At 43.8% G+C, this 23,626-nt stretch overlaps 1 protein-coding gene across 2 annotated transcripts in view; it reads left to right on the top strand.

Annotated features, from left to right (window-relative positions):
* MREG (melanoregulin) overlaps positions 1 to 22,178 on the top strand; it is a 63,791-nt gene extending 41,613 nt beyond the window's left edge. For both annotated transcript variants that reach the window (XM_045034455.1, XM_023259667.2), the window contains exons 3-5: positions 17,430 to 17,520; positions 19,085 to 19,248; positions 20,551 to 22,178. In XM_045034455.1, the coding sequence (XP_044890390.1) occupies positions 17,430 to 17,520; positions 19,085 to 19,248; positions 20,551 to 20,685 (390 nt within the window). In that variant the 3' untranslated portion in view covers positions 20,686 to 22,178. The remainder of the gene's footprint in view (positions 1 to 17,429; positions 17,521 to 19,084; positions 19,249 to 20,550) is intronic.
* Positions 22,179 to 23,626: the final 1,448 nt, after the last annotated feature.

Genomic DNA, 23,626 nt, shown 5'->3' with positions numbered 1-23,626 from the left:
CTGTGTGTGCAGGGATTATTTGACCCCCTTCCCATTCCTGCTTTGGAATTGGAGCTCGGAGAAACGACCATAAAAAGTGCCGACCCGTTATTGCTGGGTCCTTTGTCTCTTACCAGGAATCTCTTGGGGTTTTTTCTTGCCGTATCTCATGAAACTGTGGCAGGAGAACTTGTTACCTTGTAAGGGAGTCAAATCTCAGATGCCTCGCAGTTCTTGACGCCCTTAGAATAGCTTCTGTGTTGGCATCAAGGCTGAGAACTTGACCGTGGGCCAATGCTTTGGTGTCTTGTCTGTGGTTTCTAAACTTCTTAAAATAGAGTTGGAACTCTTCCCCACCCGCCAATGAAATCTACCAGAAAACTGATGAAGTTAAGACCTTTCTGGGTGAAGATTTCCTTACCTCAGGCAGCCTCCCCGGCTCCTGCCCAGGCATCTTTGGAAAAGTCACCCCACATAATATCAAAAACACTGTGTTGTGCTACTGCAAAAGCCCTTTAAAACTCAAATCTGGGGGTGCCTGAGTGGCTCAGTCGGTCGAGTGTCCAACCTTGGCTCAGGTCATGATCTCATGGTTCGTGGCTTCGAGCCCTGCATCAGGCTCTGCTCTGACAGTGTGGAGCCTGCTTTGGGATTCTTGCTCTCTCCTCTCTCTCTGACCCTCCCCCACTCGTGCTTTCTCTCTCTCTCAAAATAAATAAATAAACTTTAAAAAACCCTCAAATCTGATCTCTGGAAGCAATAATACATGAATTCTTGTCAGAGACTGATTGCTTTATGTCTTAGCAAAAATTAATTTACGTGTCATTAGTATCATCATTAAAGGGTCAGCCCAAATTACTTTTTCAAAGGAATGGAACCCAGGACTAACAATTGCGGGATATGGAGGGGGAGGTTGAGAGAGAGGGGCACTACCGTGGTTGGCCCTGGGCATCCGGGCAAGACTGAAAAGTAGCAGAGAGAGTGCTGGAAACTGGAAGTATGGAGAGGGCGGCAGGCGATAAATAAAATCACATTTGAACTGCCCTTCCCCACACTCGCTCTTTTGCCATCCCTCCGTCCTAGTGTGGAAAGGATTTTCCTTCTTTGCTTGGTCTTTACTTGGTTTCCTTGATCCTCACAATCCCTTCAGGGTGCCCCACGAGCTCTGACCAGGCAGAGGGAGAGAGGCACCTTTACTCTCACATGTTTTATACTGGGGTTCTATGTGAGCTATCATTTGGAAAAAAGACTCTCCTGCCGGCACAAATTTGAGAGCTCATCCACTTTACCCTGTCACCCCGGGGGCTTTGGCAGCGGTTGTGAAAAAGGAAAGCAGATGTTTATTTCATAGGGCAGGAAGAGGAGGGCGGTGCTACAGAAAGGATTCCTGGGATTCAGGCCCAGCTCTGTCTCCTGACTGAACTGCTCATTTGCTGTGCGACCTTTGGCAGACCACACAACCTCTCTGGGCCTGTTTTTTGTTTTTTTTGTTTTGTTTTGTTTTGTTTTTTCGTCTATCAGTGGGAGGTATGAAGTACAGGATCTCAAAGTCCCCATATTTAAAGGCCTGTGAACTATGGATCAGTGACTTGGCTTTTAGCCCAAGAAACATTAAGTGTTGCATTCCCCTACTCCTGTGTCTTACAGAGCTAGACTTCATTTATGTCCTTTGAGCAAGATACATGCACTGTGCTTGCAATGGGCTTTGGACTTTCCTTTCCTTTCCTTTCCTTTCCTTTCCTTTCCTTTCCTTTCTTTTTTTTTAAGTTTATTTATTTTTAGGAGCGGGGAGGCATAGATTAAGAGGAAGAGGGAGAGAAAAAATCCCAAGCAGGCTCCATGCTGCCAGCACAGAGCCCAACGTGGGGCTTGAACCCACGAACCGTGAGATCATGACCTGAGGGGGTTGGACATTTCGGAGAGTAAAACTGGGCGATTTGATTCTCCGTGCCACATTTTTCTCTACATTTCAGGCAAACTGTGGCTCACAGGCCAAATCCAGGTTTCTTTGTTTTGTTTTGCCAAATCCAGGCTTATCAGAACACAAACATGTCCATTTGTTTGCATATTGTCTTTGGCTGCTTTAGTGCTACATTGACCAAGTTGAGTTAGTTGTGGCAGAGGCCTCATGTCTTGTAAACACTAAAACATTTACCCCCTGTCCTGAGATCATGCAACCTTTGCTGTTGGTTTGAGCACTCAGTAGACTTTGCTCAAATGATTGTGTGAATTTACTTTTTCTTTTTTTTTAAGTTTATTTATTTTTGAGAGAGATTGAGAGAGCAGGGGAGAGGGAGAGAGAGGGAGAGAGAGAGAATCCCAACACGGGGCTGGAATTCATGAACCGTGAGATCATGACCTGAGCCAAAGTCAGATGCTTCACTGACTGAGCCACTCAGGCACCCCTGTGTGGATCTAATTTTTCATACATGAAGGGCACACAACCAACTCCTTTGAGGAAGACTTCCTGTGACATCCCCGACCCTGCCCTGCTTTGTGATACTTTGCAAGAGATCCTCTTTAGAAACGGAAGGACTCTTCTAGCCTTTTCATTTATGGGTGCAAGACATTTTTCATTTACCGATGATTTTCTTTTCCTTTTGAAAATGACTATACAATGACCTGTCTGTAAGATTAGTCACAATTTAAAAAAATACACTGTAATTTCCAAACACATTGAATGTGTAGTAGATTAATGGCACACCGCCGTTTTCCCTTCCCATGCTGGGATTTCCACTGCACAGGAGTTGTGTCAGAGCTTTGCTTGAGTTAACTAACGCCTGCCATGTTGATGACGAACCAAGCAGATATTGAGAAGGCAAGGTCTTGACAACTGGAAATGGCTGCCGAGTTGAGGATTCACGAGGCAGCTTCCTAATTGGCTTGGCACAGGGTCATCCCTGTGTCTGTAATAGCCAGGAAAGACTGGGATAATTATAAACAAAAGTGTTAGCCAGTTTGTTTCCAGGCAATTACAGGACTGCTTCTGCCTGAGCCATTATTTTGCCTTCAGGCTGTGGCATCACATCATGCGTGAGGCTTTGTCAGAGTAGCCCCCAAACGCTTGAGTTGGGGAGTCAGCCCTGGAGACAAAGCTGAAGGTTAGAGAGGTATAAGAAGAGGGCAGTGAATGCTGAATGGGAGGCTGGAATTGTAAGGAAAAAAGTTGTGTAAGGCTTGGACTGGAATAACAATTCCTAGGTGTTGCTGGGGCTGTGTTGTCACTGACAGGTGACAAAGGGAGTAAGCATCTTTTTCCTCTTGTGGAAGGGTCGGTAGGACTCGGGTTGTGTTCGTGGGGCTGTAATATACTGGAGACCTGCTTGGTGTGATTAGGGCAGTAGTTTAGTTTGCAGTTCCAGGTCTTAAAAAGGATATCAATAACTTAGAGGTCTAGAGTATACAATGAACATATGGAGAAACTAGAACTTCCGAGTCAAGTGATGGGGGAGGGGTGGGGTGAGCAAATCATAGATTGTCAAATCAGAGTCACGTGGATCGTAGATCTTATCCAGCCAGTATCAAGGTTTGCTAATACTTTCAAAGACGTAAGCAATCCAGAGGTTCAGATGAAGCAGAGAGCATTCTGGTCCATTGAGAAGGTCACCCCAGGATGCCCTTCCCCCACAGGACATGCACCTCTGACTCAGTACTAGATGTGTGTAAATGAGGTTCACTGGGTTACCTCACATAGTGGAAAGCATTTAAGTTGCGAAAGGGCTCCATTTTATACCCCGTCATTATTTTGTAGCTTATGGCTCCAGGGAGCAATACCCCAAAGATGTTGGGTGTCTTGAGTCTAAGAAATGCTTTGGCCAGAGATATACTGCTAAGGGCATTCTATAGATACAGTTTCTTCCTCCTAGCAGATATCATACCTCTAGTTACCAGGAAATTCGGTTGATAAAGAAATTAGGGACTTCTTTTTTGGGGGGGCATACCTCTCCTCCAAAACACACACACACACGCACACACACACACACCCAAATGAGTGAACGGATCACTGGCCACCTGCTTTAAACCCTTCCTTCTGCGGGGGGCGGTGGGGGGGGGGCGAAGATGGAAAGGACTGATAAGTTTCAGTGCCAGGGAGAAATAAACAAGCTGACAGCTTTCAAATAAATAAAGAACAATTATTAGTAGGGTCCCTTGTGATAAGGTATGCAGGAAGAATAATTACAAAAAGTTACCCCTACAAGAAGAAACGTTTGGGTTAAAAAAATAATGAGAAACATTTGGATTTGCTTTTGCTTTTTAAAAAAGAATAATAACTTCCTGATTTCTCTCTTCCCTTCCTTTCTCTTCCTTGTGTTTCTACCTGGCTCCTCTGACTGCCTGCCACCCCCAGGTAATCTCAGCTCTGCTGGGGCTTCTTTGTCAACACACCTGCCCTTGTCCTCACTCTGTTCCCCTGCTTTCTGTCTCCCTCCTCGTCTTGAAAGCTGGCAGAGATACTGCAACCCAGAGTCAATGCCCCACAGGAGCCAGTGTTTTCAGCTAAGTATCACAACACGCACATACACACAGGAGCTTACAAATTTATCCACAGGATTTTCAATTTGACAGCATTCATTTGAAGTCATATGAGTTGTGTAGGGTCTGTCAGTTGTCATCCAGAACATAGTAAATACTTCTCTAAATAAATTCAAATGAGAATAGTACCCATAACTAGACTTTTTCATTTTGGGAGGTAAGTAGAATTAGGTGGGGTTAACAAAGGAAACTGTAAAAATAGTCTTCCTTAGGTATTTTAAAGTCTCTGTTCTGATTATAAAAGAAGTATGTAACCATTGTGGAAAATTTGGAAAACATAGGAGAAAAAAATCACCTATACATAATTCTACCCCGAGATAAATATTAGTATACTATTTTATTGCATTTTTCTTCTTTTTTTTTGAGACAGCAATGTATGTATGTGTGTGTGTGTGTGTGTGTGTGTATATATACACACACACATATACACACACACACTATATGTATATATATATATACATACATATATTTATACAACACACATATATGTGCATGTATATACAAATGTACAATATAATACATTATGTATATAATTGTCTCGAAAATATATATTATAATAAATAAATATTCTGCCTTAACACTGATGACTCATGTATCTTACGTCTTTTGTCTTCACCTTTTTGCATTTCCAGTTAGTGCTTTCACGGACATTATTTGCATTGATATTTTTTGTATTTGAGATTATTTCCTCAGGACAGACTCTTGTAACTGCAATTCTTAGATTAAATATTTTACCCCTTTTTATATATATTGAAACATATTGCCAAATAGTTGTCACTGTTTGTGAAAAAAATAAAATGACACCAATTTGATAACTTTCAATTAAAAAAACCTTTTTTTAAATGTTTATTTATTTTTGAGAGAGAGAGACAGAGAGCGAGCAGGGGAGGGGCAGAGAGAGAGAGGGAGACACAGAATCCGAAGCAAGTTCCAGGCTGTGAACTGTCAGCGCAGAACCCGATGCAGGGCTGGAAGTCATGAACCGCGTGATCATGACCTGAGCCGAGGTTGGAAGCTCAACCTGAGCCCCCCAGGTGCCCCTGTAACTCTCAGTTTAATGAAAGAGCCCCTTTCTTCACACCCTTCCCAGCCTTGGACATTCTCGTTTTATGTTTAATGGATAATTTAGCTAGACAACAGCAGCAACACCAAACTCATTATTGTACTGAGAATTCTTAAAGTGCAGGTGTTATTCCCCAATTGATCCTTCTGTGAATTCTCTCTTGATGACTCTTTGTTCACTAGTGTGATTTTTCATCTTATGTTAACCCCTAGCTATTATTTGTATCAAACACTTCCCCAGCATGTTGCTTACGTCTGTGTTATTATTTTCTTTCCTTGCTGTGTAAAAGTTTTGGGGTCTTATTTAGTCAAATGATATACTTTTCTGTTGTCTTGGAGGTACTTAAGAAGTAATAGGACATTTGTGTAGGTGTAGGTATCAGTTAACTGAGATTGTGGGTGGAAAGCACTTTGTTAAACTGAAAGACACGCTAGCAATAAAAGGAACAGACTAGCCACTCGATTCGGACCAGCCGCTCTCAGAGTGCTTACTAGCCATGCGGGGCAGCTGGCTGCCGAATTGGACAGCACAGGGCTGGATGCTGAAGGTAGCTGGATCGCGCGTGTCTTCTAGACTCTGGATTCAGACAACCCATCCTTAAATCTAACCTTGCCTCCGTACTTGGAAGACGCAGCCTTCCTCAAGGGTACACTGCTTAACGTCATTGAATGATTTAGTTATTTCTGCCTTGCCAGAAATTTAAGTCCCCCTTTCTTCTCCATGAACAGGAATTTAGACTTATTATTCTTTGCTTTTGGTGATGGCAACTAATGGTCCCCCCCTACAGTGATGAGAGCAGCAGAACGCTGAGCTGGTTCCAGCTAGTTGATCAGGAATAACAATGTCACATGCAAACTCCATGCTCTGATTCTTCCCACCTGCAGCATCAGCCAAATCACATCCGGAGTTTGGCCCTTCTCCTAACTCTGAAGCCGGAAGTGGGCTGGGACCCCCCAAATTAGACAAAACTGACTTGCAATCTCATTGCTCAGAAGTCCAGTTCGTTTCATGGCTTTGCTGGCAGACTTTGGCAGCAGGAGCTGTGAGCTAGCCTTTGGCTTAATCTGGTTAAAACCAGATAAAGAATTAGGTCAGGGGCCTCTGGCTGCAAAGCAGTCTGATTCCAGAACTCCAGTGGAGCTGTGGCATAAAAATAAACAGGGAGAGTTGGAAAGGCATTGCTTGGCATTTACGTGTGACTTGTTCTAGGTCAAAATTCTAGTTTTAGTTCTGGGTCAAAACACATGAGCATTGCAGTTGGACAGCATTAGCAACCAGGGTAAGGATGTCCCTTTCCGAGGTGCTCCAAGCAGTAACTCCAGGATGGGTGTTAGGGGTTTGAGACTCTGAGTAGTATATAGAGTCAGGCTGCCCAAACTGCCAGACCTTAGAAAAGGTTTGCTTTACTATCTTTTAAGTATCAGAGCATCTGGGGTGTGGCCTCAGGGCCTAGTGGTCAGCCCAGCAGGCTGGTCCTAGACTGGGGGTATTGTGAACCCCACTGAGGCCCAGCTTTCCCTGGGATTCAGAAGAAGGGCAAGTAGATAGCTCTGGAAGGCCAGTAGGGAGGAGAGCTAGATGCAAATCTGTAACAAACCAAGAGTTTTGTTCTTACGTCACTAAAGAGGTGGGTCTGATCAAACGTGGAGAGAGATAATAGCACGGGACCCTGACCTCCCCAGCTGAAAAGGCTCATTTCTGTAGACTCTAGGTACAAACAGACCTTTCCTGGAGTGAGTGCTCCAGACTGTTGAGATGTCCAGGCTGTAGCGATAAAGCCAGCCACTGTTGGGAGCAGTTGGAGGCCCCTCCAGGCCCTGGAGCCCCCAAGGCCCTAAGTGCCAGGTCCCTGCGCCCTCCTTGGCCACCACTCCTTACTACCCCATTCTCCAAGGTTCATCTCATCTGTTGTTTATCCTCTATTATGCTGAGTTTCTCTGCTCTGTCATTTGATCCTGTGCCATTTGGGCCGAGGTGGAGGCAGAGGGCTAATGAGCGGCCTGGATGTCTAGGAACAGTGAAATACAATCCTATCTTTCTCACTTACACACCATATCTGGCAGGTGGAGAAAATAGGCTTTTATAGTCCTGAAAGAGGATGCCCCTCCTGGGTGGGTGGCCTTGACATGGTCCAGAACCAGCTGTGTTTAAAGGAAGCTCCTCTGTATAATCGACCGTGGCCTCCCTTCCTGCCCAGGTCTCCTGAGCCTGACCCTTGCCCTGGGATGTGGTCGCATGATCTTTCCTCTGGCTGCAGGGCATCGAGGAGTGTGTCGACAAGGGGTAGACTGAGACAGAGGAGGCGGCCTCTGTGTATCCTGGACTTGGGCGGCCGTGCCGAAAGCCATGTTTGGAATGGAAGTCTCTGCATGTTATGTTCCATTTCTTTCTTTGTGTCCCAGTTGCCATACTGGTGACCGGAAAGGACAATGTAGCTGGCTAAACTTGGGCCTAATTGAGTGGCAGCATAGGATACCAGGAGGAGCATGGGTTATAGAGTCAGACAGACTTGAGTTTAAATGTTAGGTTCTCCTCCTAAGAGCTGTGGGATCTCAACTGAGTTAATTAAACTCCCAGAGCCTCTCTTAACATGTGGCTAGAAAGGGCCCCATAAAACTGTCCCTGGACTTGATGATGACAGAACAACACCTGGAGAGTCCCTGGGAGGGAGCCTGACATCAGGGCAGCCTCAACAGCTGTTATCATGTAAAGAGACATACGTGAAAACAACTTTTCAAATATCAAATGCTTGATCAGGCACAGAATGGAAGAGGTGACTGGATTATTTTGTTTAATTCCATCTTTCTCGAATTTATCATTTCCCGAAAATAGGGAAATCAACATATCTTGGTTATATAATCCAGCCTTGTCCACAAAAGGCATGGATGAGAACCCAAGTGACTTTTTCTGATAAGATTTAGTGTCGGTTTCTAGATTAAAATAGGCACTGAGTCACTGGCAGAATTTAGTTTTGATGTGACTTGTCATATTTGTTTGAATTCAGAAGCCCCATGGGGCACTGCTGTGTACAGAAAATTGTGTAAGATAGGGATGAATCCAGGTTCCTGTACCCAAGGACCCTACAATCTAGTAGCAAAGGGGACATTGCAAATACCTTTATACCAATGTCTATACCATAAATATCTCTACAACAGTTTTCAAAAAGGGGCTGAGGAATTTCAAAAGATAAAACAATTACTTTCGATTGGTTAGAAAGGCAAGGGCTTCTGAAGGTGGTGATATTGGAGCCAAACCTTGAAGAGTAAATAGGATTTAGATGGCTTGGTGAGTAGGTGAGTGAACGTGATCAAAGGCACACAGGTCCAAAGTGTGCTCAAGAATAGACTGGTGGTCCCGTGTGGCAGGGGCTCACACGTGTGGCAGGATGTGGCCAAAGGAGACTGGATAGTCAGAGCATGGCGAACCTGATCTGGATTGCAGCTTTATTCAGTAAGAGGTGGGGCACCACCAAAGCTTTTGAGCAAAGCGCTTGAAGACAGCTGGTTGGGAGACATTAGCTTCTGGAAGCAGAGGGATCAGTGAGTTTGCAGCTATGCAGTCCAGTTAAGGCTGACGCAGTGGGAATCATGTGGCAGAGGGCAAATCAGCAGGAGCAGATGACTGGTTTGGATTGGGAGGGCTGGCCTGAAGGGGAGCGGGCAGCAGAGAACGAGGCTTGGCGCATGGGAGGGAGGGCGCTGCCTCGGGGAGGCTGGCAGGGAGTCTCGTGGGTTCTGTAGACAGACAGCCCGAGGAGGGGCCAGGAGAGACTTGAAGCTGAGGCTTGGGGTCAGGAAAAAGTAGGAGACTGGGAGTAACCTACAGAGCTGAGACGCTGGGGGAAATCATCCGGGCAGATGGAGATGAGAAGAAGGCCCAAGACAGAGCCTTGGTGCAGAATGGCAAGGGAGGAAGAGGCAAAGGGAGAAGAGGAGGCTGCCAAGGAAAGGGAGGGGGGCGGGAGCAGGGAGATCAGCTGGGGGGTGCACTCTAGAGGCAGCAGACCCCAAATCTCGGACCTGCTGCTGCAGACTCCAGGGAGATACCGGACCTCTGATAATATCAGGATGGAGGCTGGTGGATGAGTCCATGCCTCCTGCACTGAGTGGGCACTTCTCAGAGGTGCGTTCCTTCTTCCCTTTCTCCGGAGAGGCATGTTACAAGGGGCTGGCCATCAGGAATCCATGCTTTAGGTAGGGCGAAGGCCACGGGAGGGGACATGGGCCACCCCTGGCTGGTCACTAGTGAGATGAGAAGTTGGGGAAAACACCTTAGCGCTTTCTGTGGGTAATGGATCTGACGGGGGCCGACTGCCCGGGGCTGGTGAGTGGGTGGGGGATGAGGAAGTGACAACAGCAAGTGGAAGCTCCCCGGGCCGAGCCATCTGGCAGTGAGGGAGGGGCCTGGGGAATGGGATGGAGTTTGAGGAAGCCAGCGGGGTAGAGGGGCTGCTTGCGTCAGTGACCCAGCTGTCCTTTTAAGAAGAGTGAGCCAGTTCCTTCTAAAATCCTTTTTCCTGGATGTGGCACATGAGGCCAAGCTTTTGGGTGTCTGTTTAAAGCTGCCTGCTGGTTAACTCTGGGAGGAGGAAGCCCATCACATGAGTGCGTTGAACCAGCCGTCTGTCATGTGAGCTCTGGGGAGGACGTGGCTGGGATTCTGAGTCAGGCATCCTTGTAACCCTGTAATCCTGCAAGTGTGGCAGGACAGGGCTGCATGCTCTCCAGGGACTTTTCCAAGGAAGGGGGGATAATGTGGCTGGCTTCCCTTCAGACTGAGAGGTGGGGCAGCAAGGGAGAGGAGCAGGGGAAGTACCTCTGGTCAGTCTGAGAAACTTAGGGTTTTCCTCAGTCTTGGAGCCTGAAGCATAGTTTCAGAAAAGTATGGGGAGTTTCATGGCTCTCTGTTGCAGACAGACACCATTCAGGCCAAAATATTGACCTTTTCTCCTTGGCCCTCAGAATCTCAAACCTTTGCAGCTTGGGCTACCCCTCACCACTCGCCTCCATGCGCCTTGAAGGGGACGATTTTGTCTTTGTCTCCCTCCTCAGAGAGGACATGGGAACAGGGGGGACAGGAGGGAGTGTGGGGAAGAAAGGGTGGGGGAAAGTGGGAGGGGGTTGAGCTCCTTTCCGCTTGTTCTCCGGACAGGAGACAGAACTGAAGTCCCCAAAGGAAGGACCAGAGCATTAAGTCCCAGGAAGCCAACCCTTGCAAAAGATGTTCTTGGGTTTGGTAGCCTTCTTGGCTAGAACCTGGGAAAACTTTGTCTGTAGAAAAGTTCTCTCCCAAGACTTCGATTGTGTTTTCTTGGTTCCTCCTCAGGCACAGCTGCTGTGGCTTCAGGTTGGTTTCTTCTCTTATCAGCTGTTCTTTTGTTCTCTTCCTCTACTTCCTTCGCTCCCTTCCCACCTGGCCACCCAGCCCTCCCTTCCTGTTTTAGAGGGTAATGTGGACAGTGGCTAAGTGCATTGGCCCCACAGCCACAAGCCGGGATGTGAAGTCCCAGGTTTCACTTACTAGTATGCACTCGGGCAAGTTACCTCAGTTTCCTCATTCTTGAGATGTATAATAATATGCATTGCCCAGAGTAACACATGTTATGAGAATTACTTGAGTAAACCGTGTAAAGAGCTTAGAGTGATGCCTGGAAAGGAGTAAGTGCTCTATAAACATTCTATCTATCTACTTATCTATCTATCTATCTATCTCTGTTTTTTTTATAAATGCCTTCAAATCCTTTTGGATTTTGTCAGTTGATATAGGAAAAAATATTACATCAAAAGAGCCTATAGAAATTCTATTTCTAGAAATTTAAAATTATATACATTTGGCCCAGGGACAACATGAGTTTGAATTGCACAGGTCCACTTATCTAAGGGATTTTTTCAATAAATGCAGTGCAGTACTGTAAATGTATTTTCTTCTATTTTAATAATATTATTTTTTCTCTGGCTTACTTTGTTATAAGAATACACTACATAATACATATAACATGCCAAGTTTGTGGTAATCGATGGTTTATCTTATCAGTAAGGCTTCTAGTCAGTAGGAAGCTATTAGTAGGTCAGTTTTGGGGGAATCAAAGTGATACATGGATTTTTGACTGCTGAGGAGGTTGGCACTCCTAATCCCTGAGCTGTTCAAGTGTCACCGGTGGTCTATTTCTTATAGAAAGTATCCCTTAGAGGTCCCATGATGAAGGGCTCATTATCTTACAAAGACTTCATTCTGAATAGAAAGTTTCTTCTTACTTTGATCTTCCTTCTTGGGGCTTCTACCTGTTGGTCTTAGTCCTGCATTTTGAGTGTATATAGAGAAAAGAAAAGGAATCTTTCTACCTTACAGCAACTGCTTAAGCTTGAAGGATGCTATCACATACTCCCAAAGCCCCCTAGTTTGCAGATCTGTCAGCCAGGCCACCACGACTTGGTTTCCAAGCACCTCACCTCATCTCGTCTTGGGTACTCTCCTGGCCGTGCTGCCGTTTGACAAAATGCCTCTTCGGGCATTTCCCCATTAGTTCTGTGCAGAGGACAGAGATTATCACTTCTTTTTGATCAGTATTTGGATTAATGCAATACAGCATTACAAAATATTGTAAACGTTTAGGGGCCCATTTTCAGTAAAACAAATATATATATACCTATTATAATTTTGTGTTTGTCTATACCAGGTGGTCAAAAAGTCAAGTTAGAGAATGATCTGGAAGGAAAGAAAGAGAGAGAGAGAGAGAGAGAGAGAGAGACAGAGAAACTAAATTACTCATTGTCTGTAGCAGACAGTACAAAGAAAGTTTAAAGTTTATACATGAGAAATTGAAAATGTAAGCCTAATATTTGGAGTTATGGAGGTAGCTACCAGAGTAGGAGATGAAGAGGAGGAGTAGGAAGAGGAAGGAGAACAAGAAGGGGGAGGGGAAGGAGGAGGAAGAAGTGGTTACTGAGGAATAGACAAGAAACAGGATGGGAAAGAAAACTTAGTTTTCATTTTAGACCGTTATGTCCTCTTTGAGTTTTTGTTTCTTTTTTTTTTTTTTTTAATGCTTATTTATTTTTGAGAGAGAGATAGAGCATGGGTAGGGGAGGGGCAGAGAGAGAGGGAGACACAGAATCAGAAGCAGGCTCCGGGCTCTCAGCTGGCAGCACAGAGCCCGATGCGGGGCTTGAACTCACGAACCGCGAGATCATGACCTGAGCCAAAGTCGGACGCTTAACTGACTGAGCCACCAAGGTGCCCCTCTTTGAGTTTTTACTTCTATGTGATTCTATTCTTTTTATAACTAAATATAAGCTGGAGTGCTTGAATGGCTCAGTCAGTTGAGTGTCTGACTTGATCTCAGCTCAGGTCATGATCTCATGGTTCATGGGATCCAGCCCTTACATTGGGCTCTGTGCTGACAGCGTGGAGCCTGCTTGGGATTCTCCCTCTCCCCCTCTCTCTGTGTCTCTCCCATTTACACATGCTCTCGCTTCTCTCTCTCTTTCTCAAAATAAATAAATATATGTAGCCTCTTATTAGAGTACATTTCTCTACATGTATAAATCACCTTTTTTAGAAAGAAATGTGAAATACTTTTAAACTGTCCCATTCGTCCACAACCTCACGGATGTCACGTAATATGGTACGGATGAGAATGAACGGTTTTTGTTTTGTGCATGAGGAAATGGCCCTGAGAGCTTCTGTCAGAACTCAAGGTCAGGCCGAGCTCATGGGAGTGAAATCTGGAGGTGTGCTGGCTGTTGATGGCTGCAGGAGACGGACCTTTGTTCTGCCTCAGGCTTCTTATCTGGCTCGAATCTGATGGGCCAACAACCAGAGAGGAGAGACTCATCAAGAATCTGCTTTGAGCACCTTCAGTTACTCGCTTCAATCACGTCTTTCACTTGGACTTGGCTCCCAAGTGTCTTATGAAATCCATTCTGTGCTATTTCTCTTATTACGCCTTTGCTAATTTACTTATTGTTAAAGTTTCTGACCACTGACGAGCACAACATATTACATCTGATTTTATGAGAAGACAAACAAAAGATTATTTTAGAAAATAAGACTTCAACTTTTGATGTCTAGTGGATTTCAATTTCAGCTCACTTGTGAAGAAGATTTAATTGATCTTTGTTAATTTTGAGTTATTTATCTGAAAACACATTGTGACGAGTTAAAATTGTAGACGGACACCATGAGACTTGCTTATCTCTAGAACCAGGGAGTTGGTGAGTTTTTTTAGTTGTGAGGAAGATTTTGTGTATCACCATTTGTAGCATTTAGATTTAGATTCTGTTTTTTGGAGTCATATTTGTTTTCAAGTTTGTTTATTTTGAGAGAGAGAGAGAGATTGTGAGTGGGGCAGGGACAGAGTGAGAGGGAGAGAGAGAATCCCAAGCAGGCAGGCTCTGAGCTGCCATCAGGAAGCCCCAAGCGGGGCTCAATCTCATGAATTTTGAGATAATGAATTGAGCTGAAATCAAGAGTCAGATGCTTAACAGACTGAGCCACCCAGGCGCCCCTGGGTTCATATGGTAAAGACAAATTCAAATTCCTCTCATCATTTATTTTATCAAAAGCCTATTCTTAGCTAAAGGCCTACCCATGCTTCTACTGGTTTTAGAACTTTAAATTTTGCACAGAACTTCCAGATACTTTCGTATGTGATTATCCATGACTCTTCTGTCAAAAGAAGGCAGTAATAATACATATATATGAAATGCAGGGTTTTATTCCATTAATCTTCACCTCCACCTCCATTCACAAGCACCTACCACGTGCAAGTCAGTTGATGAATCGTGTGCGGATCCATCCTTAGCAGATATTTCAATGTCACAGTGTTGCTTCTCCATCAAACACTTATCAGAGTAACAGACGCTGAAACAGAATGAATTCGTGTGACATTAAGTGTTGGCATTTAGGAATAGCAAAATAGTTGACAGATGGACAGCAAGAAGAGAAAAGTTAAAAAAAAAAAGTCTGGGGGCGCCTGGGTGGCTCAGTCGGTTAAGCGTCCGACCTCAGCTCAGGTCATGACCTCAGTCTGTGAGTTCGAGCCCCGCGTCGGGGTCTGTGCTGACAGCTCAGAGCCTGGAGCCTGCTTCGGATTCTGTGTCTCCCTCTCTCTCTGCCCCTCCCCTGCTCATGCTCTGTCTCTGTCTCAAAAATAAATAAAAATATTAAAAAAAAAAGTCTGAAGCTTGGATGACCCCGTGATGCTGGGTCTCTGAAAACAAAGATCTGGCCACATCGAGTTGAGGAAACAAGTTCTAAGGCATCAGCCTAGGATGAGAAAACGCCTCTGAGACCTTGAATCATAAGTTAATGAAGCCACCTAGTGGTTTGATTCATAATTTGAGGTCTGAGGATCCATCATGTAGGGTCTCGCCAGTCAAGTGTGACTGAGAATCTCATCACTTTCCATTGAAGGAGGGTCCGTTTCCTTGAGAATCAGTGCGACGCTGCTCTGTGTAATAGTTTATTTATTTACGGTCTTCTTTCCATCAGAAAGGACCTAAGCAACTCACATGAAAAGACAGTGAGAGAGCACAGACCAGAAAATGAGGGATAAAAACCAAAACATGAATAAAGACATAAAGAGTAGCTCGAAATTTCGGTCATTCAAAAATGCATATGAAATTCTATCAATTTTCCATGAAAGGACTCTGTATTTTCACCTATTGGAGACTGATGAGTTATAAAATTCACAATGTCCAGAATGATGCAACAGTTTTCAGGAAAAGTAAAGCTGTACCTGCTGCTAAGAGCAGAGAAATTTTACTTCTGGAGGTCCTCACAAATGAGATACCGTACAATAGAATGTGTGTATCCTTGATCCTCACAAAAGAAGTCATCCTGAGTCCTGGAGGATTGTTTCTTAATTGTGATTTGGAGGAGAATGGGCACCAAACGCCACCTTTAGGGCTTGAATTTAACACATTGGATCCTCAGAATAAGCCTATGAGGTAGGTAGCATTATTATCCCTCTATGCATACAAGGCCATTAGACGTGGTTTTGAATTTGCCCAAAGTCGGGCTGTTAATAAATAATGGAGCTGGAACCCAAACCTGGGCAGTATGACTCCAGCACCCATGTTCTTTTCCAAGGTGCTATATACTGAATGGCCACTTTGGTACATTGAGGCCCATCTAATGAAAATGACAATACTTGAGTTTTTCCCCCCACAATTTATACACTCTACTCTGTAGGGATTATGTATATCATGGGATTTAACATGATGCTAAAGGTGAGGTGAGGGTTTCATATTTCTGAGATGACCCAGTTAACCTTGCTTTCTTTCAGGGTCACAGACCTTATCCCTGACCCCAGTTGCCACAGAGTCTTGCCCACATATGTACATAGACTCCTTCAGTCAAAAAAAAAAAAAAAATAGAAGGGGGCCAGGAAAAAGTACTCATATTCACCCCTTACTGTTTCCAGTAGGGGATAGCTGAAATCCTGTGCCCTTTTGTTGGCATATCCCTCGCTACAAGATCTAAGATGCAGTCATCACAAAACACTCTTTATTTTGCTGGCTTTTCGTTTTCAAAGTGGTATTTATAAATATTTGGGAATGGCAGCTAAATCAATTTATCTTAACCAGTCAAGAAAGTTGATTAGCAATGAGCAAGGCCAGCCTTGAAGGGAACGTGATAGGGAAATAGTGGCATCATTGAAATGTGCAGTTAGACGAGTCAGCATATCACATACTTGAGTCTTAAATTGAACATTAAGAATGATGTTCTTTTAAGCTGTGGTTAGAATAGCTGTGTGGTTAATGTTTTTGCTAAAAGGAAAAGGTATACACTATAAGATGACTGTTCTGTATCGATAAGGCTCCTTAAAAATAAATTTCCATGATATTTAAAAGAAACACTTAGCTTAATAAAGATTCTAATACTCCTGAAAGATTCAAGTTCTGTTTTGGGACCAACATGCTGGCCCACTGCCCATAAGATGGAAGTTTTCGGAATGAGAGCTTTTTAATCATTCTGCTGAATGCTTGAAAGATCCACCCTGTCATGGAATGTAAGGGAAAGAGAGGAATGCTGAGATACGGTGAAAAAAACATTGGCTGTCAATCAAGATGCCTGGGATTCCCGGGTCTACTTTATTCTGATAATAAAGGAAGAAATAAATTCTTTGTATGTGTCATTTTTCTCATGAACTGTGGAGTCAGACCTGGATTCAAGTACCAACTCGTGGGCCTTAGTTTGTTCATGTACAAAATGGCTCTAGTCATACAGAGATTTTATTGGGTGCTCACTGTGTGCAGACATTGTGCTTTTACATACCTTTAATCTTATAAGTCTTGAATGAAATCATCACTATTGTTATCCCCACTTTACAGGCAAGATCACTGCAACGGAGAGACCAGGCAATGTGAGGAATTTAATTAGGATCATTTATGTATACAGTATGTCATATCACCCACTACAGCACATTCCCCAGAATTGGTAGCTGACGGATTCCTCTTGACTCTCTTCTCACCTGTGTCCTTTTCTCCTTTTAGAACGGTTTTGAAGGAGCACCTTTCTCCTTTTAGAAAGGGTGGCTCAGTCCGTTAAGCGTCCGATTCTTGGCTTGGGTTCAGGTCATGATCTCCCGGTTTGTGAGTTCGAGCCCCGTGTGGGGCTCCATGCTGTCAGCCTGCTTGGGATTCTCTCTCTCTGCCCCTCCCCTTATTGCTTTCTCTGTCTCTCTCTCTCTCAAAATAAGTAAATACACTTAAAAAATTAAAGAAAAATAAGAAAGGTTTTGATGCTTAGTGAAGAGGAGAGCCACACATGTCTCTAGCGTATGTTTGGGAATTAGATAGCAGTGTAGGCCAAAGGATAAAAATAAAACTGAATTTTTATTTTCCTACAGGAGTGGCAAAAACTCAACTATGATATCTACACCCTGCGACAGATTCGAAGGGAAGTGAGGAATAGGTGGAAACGCATTTTAGAAGATTTAGGTGAGTCCGGAAGTGATTATGACATGATACAAATAACTAGCGGTGATCATTCCTCTTCCCTTTCTTCTGCATGGTTTTTATAAAAGTCATATTGATAACTGGCTGGTTAAAGCTACTGTGTACTAATTATTTTCCCAATCCTATCCGCCTTGTATCCTCAAGCATAAACATCTGATGTTTCTGTTACACCAACCGATGTCCTGAGGACATAGTTTGCCATGCGTTATGCCATCTGTCCTCAGAATGGAGTATCATAGGACAGGGCAGTCGTGTGGGCACTACCACTGAATGTTTTTGGCATTAGATTAGGATCATGATTAGATTAGATTGTGTCATTGAATTAGAAGCCATTGTATGTTTTTGGCATTAGATTATGACTATGATTAGATTAGATTATGTCATTGAATTAGAGGAGCGTGGTTGGGCGATTAGTAGTAGCTTTGTAAGACGAGGCAGGTGGGAAGAAATATTGTTTGCAGGAGAGACAGCAAAACTCAGTGTAGACTTACAGAAGGACTAAAAGGTAGAAAATCTTCAGAGTTCAGATAAACACCTGTGGCATCAGAACAGATGTTGGGTATTGATTTTGTTAATTCTGCCAGGGTCATGATCCTGTAAACATGTGTCTCTCTCTGCCTCCCCTCCCCCCAAAATAAATAAACTTTAAAAAATAAAAGTGAATTTATCAGTTTTGAAGTCCCTAATCCTTCTGCCTTGAAAGACACCATGACACTCACTTTGGCGTCATAACTTTTCAAGCATGGTGTACCCAGTTGCTTACCCTATTGCTTTATTGGGATATAGTGGGATGGGCTGGACCTCTAGCCCTCTTAATTGACCCAATATTATTGGGAGCTAATTGTCTCCTTTTTAGTTACTCCGGGAGGGTATAAATTGCTGAGTCTTTCATATTTTGGGTGAGTAATTTTAACCAGGCAACCCTATTGCCCCGGGGAAGGGAATCAGGACTTGGGGAAGAGGAGGCCTGGAGGTGGGGGCCACTTTGTAGCTCCCAAACTGTGAAGGCAGGTAGGTGCAGAGTAGGGACTGGGAGGGAGGATTTCAATCACAAAATAATAATTAAAAAAAAGGCAGCAAGCAAACTGAGGCTTACCTCTGAGGCAAAAGCTAAGGAAGAAAATTAAACAAGAAGAAACCTCAAATGAGCTTTTTTTTTTTTTTTTCAACGTTTATTTATTTTTGGGACAGAGAGAGACAGAGCATGAATGGGGGAGGGGCAGAGAGAGAGGGAGACACAGAATCGGAAACAGGCTCCAGGCTCTGAGCCATCAGCCCAGAGCCTGACTCGGAGCTCGAACTCACGGACCGCGAGATCGTGACCTGGCTGAAGTCGGGCGCTTAACCGGCTTAACCAGGCGCCCATCAAATGAGCTTTAATTAAAGACCCCGCTGATCATACTGACCTGGAAAGTAGCACATGGAGAGGTGCCTTGGCTTCCGCTGTGTGTTTGGAACCCACATTTGGGTGCCTTCTTAATCTCCTGCAGGACCACCGTGTCCTGTGACTGCTTTTACACGAGGGATACATTTTTTTTCCCCACAGGCTTTCAAAAGGAAGCAGACTCTTTGTTGTCAGTGACGAAACTCAGCACCATCAGTGATTCCAAAAACACAAGGAAAGCTCGGGAGATATTGTTAAGATTGGCTGAGGAAACCAATATTTTTCCAGCAAGTTGGGAGCTCTCGGAGAGATATCTCTTTGTTGTGGTAAGTGGATATATATATATATATATATATATATATATATAAGTTTATATATTTTGAGAGAGAGAATGTGAGCAGGGAAGGGGCAGAGAGAGAGGCAGAGAGAAAGAATCTTAAGCAGGGGTTCAACTGTCAGCACGGAGCCTGACTTGGGGCTCCATCCTAGGAACTGAACCTTGAGATCATGACCTGAGCCAAAATGAAGAGTCAGACACTCAATCAAGTGAGCCACCCAGTGGATGTGATTAAAAAAAAAAAAAATTAATGTTTATTTTTGAGAGACATAGAGTGTGAGTGGGGAAGGGGCAGAGAGAGAGAGGGAGACACAGAATCCGAAACAGGCTCCAGGCTCTGAGCTGTCAGCACAGAACCCGACGCGGGGCTCGAACTCGGGAAGGGTGAGATCATGTCTTTGGCTGAAGTCGGACGCTTAACCAACTTAGCTGCCCAGGCGCCCCAAGTGGGTGTGATTTTTTTATGTGTATTTTTTAATTTTAATTTTATTTTTATGCATTTTATTTTGTTTTATTTTATTTTTTATTTTTATTTTGTTATTTTATGTTTTTCTAAATTTTTTATTCCAGCACTGCCGGCAATACCCAGTTTGAGCTGGCAGATGAGGCTGGCATGTCGTGAACGGGTTTCCAGGGTCTAGCTACATCAGAACCACAGGAAGGGCTTTACACGTGCAGATTTCTGGATTGCACTCGGACGTATTAAGGCTCGGTTGTGGCTCAAGAATCTGTACTTTCTAGGGGCGCCTGGGTGGCTCAGTCAGTTGAGCGTCTGACTTTGGCTCAGGTCGTGATCTCACGGTTTGTGGGTTTGGTCCCCAGGTCGGGCTCTATGCTGACCGCTCAGAGCCTGGAGCCGGCTTCCAATTCTGTGTGTGTGTGTGTGTCTCTCTCTCTCTGCCTCTACCCTGCTCAGGTTCTGTCTCTGTCTCTCTAAAATGAGTAAACGTTAAAAAATTAAGAAAAAAAAAGAATCTGTACTTTCCAGCTAATTCTGCTACGTAGTCAGCTTTTTGAATCACTTGTAGGTCAAAGAGATTCAAGAAACGTTGTTTACATAACCTAAGATTAACAAAGGGTTTGAAAGGGCACTAAGAATGTAGAGTGTTTCTTGAATAATGTAAGCAAAGGGTGAAGGGATATCTCTAAATTTGTTGAGAAAAATTTAAGATGTGTTTTGCTTGCCCATGATTATTTCTAGGCTGGGTGTATGGTCGTGTTTAGATTGTTTTCCCATTGACGTGGCTTTGTTCCCATCTTGACAACATTTGTATTTTTAAATCTTTGGCAGGACCGTCTTATTGCTCTTGATGCAGCAGAAGAGTTCTTTAAAATTGCCAGTCGAACTTATCCCAAGAAACCTGGGGTCCCAAACCTGGCAGATGGCCAGAAAGAACTGCACTACCTTCCATTTCCAAGTCCCTAAAGGAGAGGCTGGGAGGCAGAGCTGGGATTCCCCACGGGGACTCAACAGCCAGCCCAAGTGGGACAAATGCATACAGGAGACCGTAAGCACGTGGAGGGCCAGTTAAGTGAAAAATGATTCTAAATCCTATAAAAAACTAGGGGTTTGGACATCTGGTCTTCATGAGGATGCCACTGTAGGAAAAATTCAGGTTGCATTGAAACAGGCTGGTGATCTTGCATCAGGGAGTTAGGGTGATATTTCCTCATGGGAGATTGGATTTCAAGAGCCCATTGTCCCCATTTGGGTTTTGGTTGTACAATAAACTCTTGTCACCAAGCCTATTGGGGGAATGGGGTGCTCTAGTTAGGAAAACAATAAGATTGATAGAGCTATTGTTGAGCCCAAATATGGATTACTGAATTTTAAATAATTATTATATAATATAGGCTAATGCCAAAATAACGCCAGGCATTATGTGACCTTTCTTGGATTTGGGAGACCCTCCAGGACCTTGGAGGTGTCAGAGGCATCATTTTGAATATGAGTTATGTATTCAGAGGTTTAGATACGGTAGATGATGGGAATATAATATCTAAGAGTGCTGCTCAGAAGGGAGATCCAAATAGATCGATCCCAGGCAGAGCTTCCTTCAGCTCTGTCTTCAGTTGTGGGACACACGTCTTAAATTCTAAATATTAGCAATACCTGGTTACCTCATTTTTACATACTATCCATTTCTAGACCCCAAGCCCTTGATATTTCATCTGGAATAGCATCTGTACACTGGAATGTTTGACCTCCACTTCCTTCTCTTCTCTTTAATCTGTTTCTGGCGTCTTGGCTGAGAGTTGTACCTGCCCAGTGACCTTTAGCACAGACTTGTGTCTCTGCGTCTGCAGGCAATATTGCACGGAAGAAGGTCATTGCTGTACTTTCTTCCATTCAGAAGAGGATTTCCAAGATGGAGCAGTGCTGAATTACAGCTTGCTTCTAGCCACAGACTGAGAAGTCCAGCCTCAAAAGTTACTTGCCACTTAAGCAAGGAGGTTGCCAGGAAATCATGGTTCATGTTACTGAAAAGACTTTCAGAACCTGTAGGATTTACCCATAGATTGCTGAGAACAATGGCGATATTTTTACTTTTACAGCCTTTGCTCTTCTAACTTCAGGTGAAAAGGAACTTGAATTAGTCTGTCCAGGGGATCATGACTTGAAAACTTTCTGATTAGCTCTTTTGGTAGTGCACACGATGTTTGAAGTATCTGTTAGAGGAGACACACGTTCTCCATTTATTAATGCATTGTAGACCAGATTAACTGACATGTTTCAGGAAGATTCTTTCTAGTTTAGCAAGTAAGCTAAAAGTTTTATTTTTTATATTTAATGCTTAATCTCTCTCTTGTGTTGTTTAAAATTAGCCTGCAGATAATTTCCCTCACTTCTGTAGGCTCTTGCGAGATAAACATATAAACAGTGAAATAAACAAATAAAAACAAAAATGAACAAAAATCTTTGAAAATTGTATTGTTTTCATTTCTGTCCTCATAATTTGTGTTTTGCCCTTCTGCCTTTTTTGATGAGATGTTTGCATCTATGAAGAATAAATTGTCATCATTGTCTTTGTTTTTGGTAATGAATGAGTAAGGATGAGAACGTACCTATGATTATAAAAAACATGGAGTTATCCAGGACATTTTCCTTGGAAGGAATTAAAAAGTTTTTCCGTTTACTTTTCAGTTGGATGTGTGTTATAGTTCCAAGAAATAAGGAACAGATAATTCTTTCCATAATCCCTTTAAATTAAAGGGTAAAGAAACTGATAGGCAAATGGATTTAAGGACCTTCCCTCATCCTAAAGTCATTCAAGGGGGCAACTCTGTGCTTAAGTCTAGGGGACATCGAAGTACATGACAGGCTCAAGGGTGACTGAGGTAGCGTTCCAGAACTTACACGGTGTTCAGCAGGACCCAGATCCACAGATGTGCAGGTGGCTGGAGGGTTTTCCTACTGTTGAAATGTCTCCCTGTTGGCCAGTGTAGTACTTCTCAAGTGTTCATCTGTGTATGTACAGTGATTTAAGGTGGTAGATGAATGGGAATTTCCACATTAAAAGTTATTTATTTTAATGTGTACCAGAGGGAAATCTCTGTAATTTGCACATCAGGAATTGATGGATATCCTGTTTAATGGATATTCTTGCAGTAAACAATAAAGTATTTATGCTTCCTTAAAGGTGGAAGGCCACCCAGGAAACCACAGTAGACATACTGACCATGGTGAGGGGCCACCAGCATCACTGAGAAGCTCAGTGGTAGGCCTGTAGTCCAGATGCTGTTCCAGAAGTGGGATCACTGATAGCAACGGGGATGGATGAAGAGGGGCCCAGTGGCACAGAAGCGAAGTGCGCACAATTACCATAATGAGGGGCCAGGTCGGAGAGGTACCTGCAGAGAGGGTTGGAGATGGTTAATAGAACATAATGTCCCTACGGGCAGAATAGATGGGTAGCCAATAAGAATATTGCTCAACCTATGCCATCAAAAGAGCTCAAGGATGGATGACCCGGAGATAGGTAGGGCACAGCCAACCCCAACAAAAAGTTATGATCTCTTGCCACGTTTCCAGACCTTGGGTATCTTCCAGACCAAAAACTACTGACTGAAGGAAAGTCTGGATCCCCAAGAAGGGGGACTTTGCAACACCACTCCAAGTATATATGGCAATGTTTCCCCTAGTCCTTCCTCAAAGGGACCTGTGGTTATTTACCTAGATTTACTGTACACCGGGGAAGGAAGTGTACAAAAACACTCTGAGGATGTGGGACACAACGTGCAAGATGACACTGACGCTCAGGGACTAGAGTATCATAATAGTGTGCTTTTTAGAATGGGGGCATATGGGATTTATAGAGTCCTATCTTAGGTCTAGCCCACAGTAGGTCCATTCATTCCATGGATCT

Source organism: Felis catus, chromosome C1 (genome assembly GCF_018350175.1).
Source record: "Felis catus isolate Fca126 chromosome C1, F.catus_Fca126_mat1.0, whole genome shotgun sequence".
Classification (NCBI taxonomy): domain Eukaryota; kingdom Metazoa; phylum Chordata; class Mammalia; order Carnivora; family Felidae; genus Felis; species Felis catus.
Note: the sequence above shows the minus strand (reverse complement) of the source record. Positions and strands in the feature narration are given on the sequence as shown.